This window comes from Condylura cristata, unplaced genomic scaffold (assembly GCF_000260355.1).
Source record: "Condylura cristata isolate star-nosed mole 26May11 unplaced genomic scaffold, ConCri1.0 scaffold00068, whole genome shotgun sequence".
NCBI classification, from domain to species: domain Eukaryota; kingdom Metazoa; phylum Chordata; class Mammalia; order Eulipotyphla; family Talpidae; genus Condylura; species Condylura cristata.
In genome coordinates, this window is record NW_004567169.1 from 292,992 (window position 1) to 297,348 (window position 4,357).

A 4,357-nucleotide genomic window follows, 5' to 3' on the forward strand; every position below is an offset into this window, starting at 1 on the left:
GACGCTGGGGAGCAGGAGCCCGGCCAGCGCCCAGCGCTCTCCCCTCCAGGCGGCCGGCCACTGCTTGAGCCTAGTCGGAATGGGCCAGGCGCTCGGCCCCAGGCAGGCCGAGGGGCTCGGCCAGAGGGCGCCACGCAGCGCTGCCCGGCTGCGGCCCAGAGAGCTGAGGGCGCCGCGAAGCCGCAGGCCAGAGCTGAGGGCCGGCTCCTTCGAGCACCCAGGCGTGGACTGGCCAGGAGTGGCTTTGGACCCAGACTCCGTGCGGCCTGCGGACGGGGCGGGGCGGGGGCAGATGACAGGCCAGGTAGGGGCGGGCAGACCGGGCAGGGCCATGACAGGACAGAGGGGAGCACCCTGAACCGCCTCGGGGGAGGACGGCAATAGAGCCAGGGAGACGAAGGAGCCCGGAGCGGTGGGGGCAGGTCCGAGTGGGGTGCACAGTGGGGCTCCATACACATCCTCCTGCGGGCCCCAGACCACCTGTCGCCTGTTCTGCAGAGCCGGAAGCCGAGAGGCGCCTGGTGCCGGCTCTGGTCTCCGGACCCCACCCCACAGAGGAGCCCCTGAAACCAAACCAGAGGGCCTGATTGGGAATGGGGTGCTGCTGAAGGGCAGCAGACGCAGGCGGTGCTGCGGGGCCTGGCGGCGGGCACTGACGGGCAGGGTGGCGAAGGGCCTGCGTGGGCCTGAGCCCCATGGATGCCCCCTCCATGCCAGTCATGTGAGGGGAGCCCACAGAGCTGCGGGGGGCACTCACCGGGTGTGCATTGGGGGCACAGGCCGCCCTCAGCCACATGGGCAGCCTTTGCCCAGGCAGCACCCTCCCAGGCCCACAGAACGCCTGGTCTGAGCTAGTGCCCAGCACGGGTTGGGAGATGCCGGGGGGGCAAGGCCTGGTGGGCGCAGTGAGGCTGCGGGGGGGTGGCCCTGCTCCCATGGAGCCCAGCGGGCAGCGGGTGGCTGCTGGGCAGCAAGGTGGATGACCGACTGAGATCTCACCAGCCTCTGTCCCGCAGAACCGCGGACCTGGAGGGGGGCGGAGCGCAGAGGGCCTGCCCCACCTGGGTGGGCGCGCTCTGGCTGAGTCTGCCTCTCTGGACGGTCCATGGAGTCACACGCCGGCCCTGACGCAGGGCCATTGCCAGAGTGGCCACTAGTGGCAAAGTCAGCCTTAAAGTCTGCCTCTAGCGGAAGCTTGGTGAAGAAAGACCTCCAGCAAGTGACAGCCGCGAGCTGCAGGCGCTTCAGCTGCCATTTCTTTAAGGGAGGAGGGCAGAGATGTGGCCCTGGGCTCTGTCAAGGGTGGGGCTGAGCGAGGTGGGGGGCAGCAAGGGGGGAGCAGGCAGCCCCAGGTCCTTCTCCCCCACATGCCCCAGCTGCCCTGCACAACTGGCTCCTGGTGCTGGGGGTGTCTGGAAGCACCCCAGGCCCAGCCCGGGGCCACCACACACACCCACACAGTGGCTGCACCTCCCAGCCCTGGGCCCAGCCTGGAGCCAGAGGTGAGGGAAGGAGCCCCCGGGTGGCCCCAGGTCTGGGTCATCCCAAAGGGCCACAGGCCGCGCACCAGTGTGGAAAATGGCTGTTTCACACCCAAGGAAATGAAACCCAGCAGCCAGAGTACAGCTCTGCTCATGCCCTCCCCCATGGGGCCCTCTTGCTGACCCTGGAGAGGGCAGGACAGAGGCAAGACTTGGGCCAGGTGCCAGGGACACTTCCAGGTTCTGGACCAGATACCAGATGTGGCAGGCAGAATGGGCACCAGCCCGGCCTGGCTGTGGCAGTCCCGCCCTGGCAGCCTGTGACCCCACAGGGCTCCATGAAGGAGAGAGCTGTTGGCTGGTTGGAGGACATGTGAGGGGGCCCGAGGAGTGTGGGCGGGGGTGCTGGGCATTCAGTGGTGGACAGGGCCACAGCAGGCAGGGCCCCTCTTAGCCCACAGGGTGGCAGGCGTCTCGCCTATGGCCGGGTGGCCCGTCTCCCGTCACTTCTGCCAGGTCATCCCATGTAACTTCATTTGTCTTCACCTTTGAAGAATTGCTTTGGCTGCACCACACAAATTTTGATATGTTGGTTTAATTTTCATTTCTCTCAAAATACTTACTGGTTACTTAGAAGCATATGGTTGATTTACAAATATTTCTGCATTTCTCGAATTTATATTTTTTGTAGATTTCTAGTTTAGTACTGGTGTGATGAAATACTTCCTCTTATATTAGCACGTGATCTAGCCGAGTGGGGAGTGAGCGGGCTCTGGCGGTCAGCTAGGTGGGCTCGGTGGGTTGAGAGTATTTTTCATATCTGTATCTTTGACAGTAATTTTTTGTCTGATCTACTGATCATTGAAAGATATTGAAATCTTTAAATGTTATTGTTAAAGTGCTTATTTCCCTCTTCATTTTTGCCACTTTTTGCTACGTGTGGTTTGGGTGTATTTGTTACAACTGTTAAATCTTACTTAGGAATTCAAATTTGTATTATTATAAAAGCCTGTATTTGTCTCTAGAGAAATATTTTGCCTTCCAGTCTGGTTTATATGATGTTAGCAAGGAGATTCCGGATCTTGCTGGGCACTAACTGCACAGTCTATCTTCACTCATATTCCAATTTTTCATCCTATTTGTATCTTTCGACCTAAAGGATGTAGGCTTTACGCAGTGAAAAGATAGATCATGCGTACTTATTTTTTGAAGATTTTATTTATTATGCACACGAGCTGGGATGCAGCCAGGGGTTTGGGTGAGAGGATGCCCCAGAGACAAGAGTGGGGATCAGAGCAGGCGGATCCCGGACACCCACAGCTGAAGAGGCAGTGGGGAGACAGGGGCCTGCTGCCCTGGGGTCCCTGCCTGGACGGGGTGGACGCAGGTGCGAGGTTGCTGGAAGCTTGACAGCCTGGGACTTTAACCCCTGAACCCCAGGGGCCCTGTATTCTTTTTTTCTTCACTGTTTCCTTATGTGTAAGACAGGATTCCAAGGTTCCCCCTGGGCCGGTAAAGTTTAGTGGCCAGTCAATGACTGATCTAAAGATTGTGTGTAAACATGTTGAGCCAGTCAGGCCTCACCTTTGTGGAGAGCTGTGAGTATGGGCCGGATAAGCAGGGGAGGAGAGAGGCAGGCAGCCTGCAACCTGGCCCTGGCGCCTCCTTTCCGCTTGCGCAAAAGCCTCGCTGAGCCAGAGAGGCCTTTCCCCAGCGCGCTCAGCCGCGCCGGCCGCACCCGGCCATCTCAGTCCCCGAGTTTCCTTGTCTTTTGACCATCTGCGCTTGCTGCAGCCAGAGTCAGGCAGCTGAGCGCTGGGTTTGCCTACGTCCTGGGCCCCTTCCCCGAGGCGAGCCGGGCCCAGCCAGGCCCACTGGGGCCCTGGGCCAACGTCAGCCTCCCCACTCCCCACGCCCACTTCCGAGCACTTCCTGGCGCTGTCTTGAAGGCAAGCACCTCTTACATGCTGTAGGCCTGGGGCAGCCTCCAGAGTCACCTCGACACTCCTGTCCACTTCCTGTCACTCCTGGGGGCTGCTCCCCAAGTCACCCACACATGGAAACCTATTTTCCAGCAGCCACCCTGAGGAGGACAGGAGAGAGTGAAGAGTTTGACTTTTTTAGCTTAAATGCATTTTATTTTTAGAACAATGCCCCCCTTGAGATAAATGGCAGCTGGACAGAGAAGGCTGGGCCCGGACCAAACCCAGCCCTGGTGTCGGAGGCGAAAGGCAGCACCAGGTGCACAGGGGTTAATTCCCCAGCGCTTCTAGCCCACCCTTGGGGGCCTCTCTGTGGGCCCAATGGGTCAGCGCCCAGCACTGAATCTGGGCCCAAACGCCCGGAGGCCCTGGGGCAGCAGGCGGCTCCTGGCTCTGGCTCTCCCGTCCAGCAGCAGCGGACCCGCCTGCTCTGCAACCCGCTGTGGGGGCGTCCTCTCACCCCCGCACCTCTGGCCTGCGCCCCAGGCCCCAGCTCTGTGGGTGCATTAAGTAAATCTTTCTTTAAACAAAAAAGAATTAACGTGGGGGCCAGGGCCCGGGCAGCCCCAGGGGGGCCAGCCCTCTGCCAGGGCGCACCGAGGCCCCCGGCGAGGCTCTAGGCCTCCGGTGCCCGCCCGGGGGCGCCCCCTTGGGTGCAGAGGGCTTTCCCGCCTGCGCCCCTGGGCCTTGGCGCCCCGCGCGGAGGGACCCCGCACCCCCAGCTCGGCGGGCTCAGAGCCCAGCTGGGCGCCCCGGGCACCCTTCGGGTGGAAAAGCAAGTTACTTCCCACGCGCGGCCCGCGCGGGACCAACGGCCACCAACTCCTCTTCCCGCGCTTCCCCGGCGCCCCCACGGCGCAGGCGGCGCCGGCCCCTGCTGAGCCCACGCAGGGC

At 61.7% G+C, this 4,357-nt stretch overlaps 1 protein-coding gene across 1 annotated transcript in view; it reads left to right on the top strand.

Annotated features, from left to right (window-relative positions):
* FASN (fatty acid synthase) overlaps window positions 1-587 on the top strand; it is an 18,419-nt gene extending 17,832 nt beyond the window's left edge. Inside the window, exon 32 of the mRNA XM_012734740.1 lies at window positions 499-587. Coding sequence (XP_012590194.1) covers window positions 499-587 — 89 coding nt within the window. The remainder of the gene's footprint in view (window positions 1-498) is intronic.
* The last annotated feature ends 3,770 nt before the right edge of the window (window positions 588-4,357 follow it).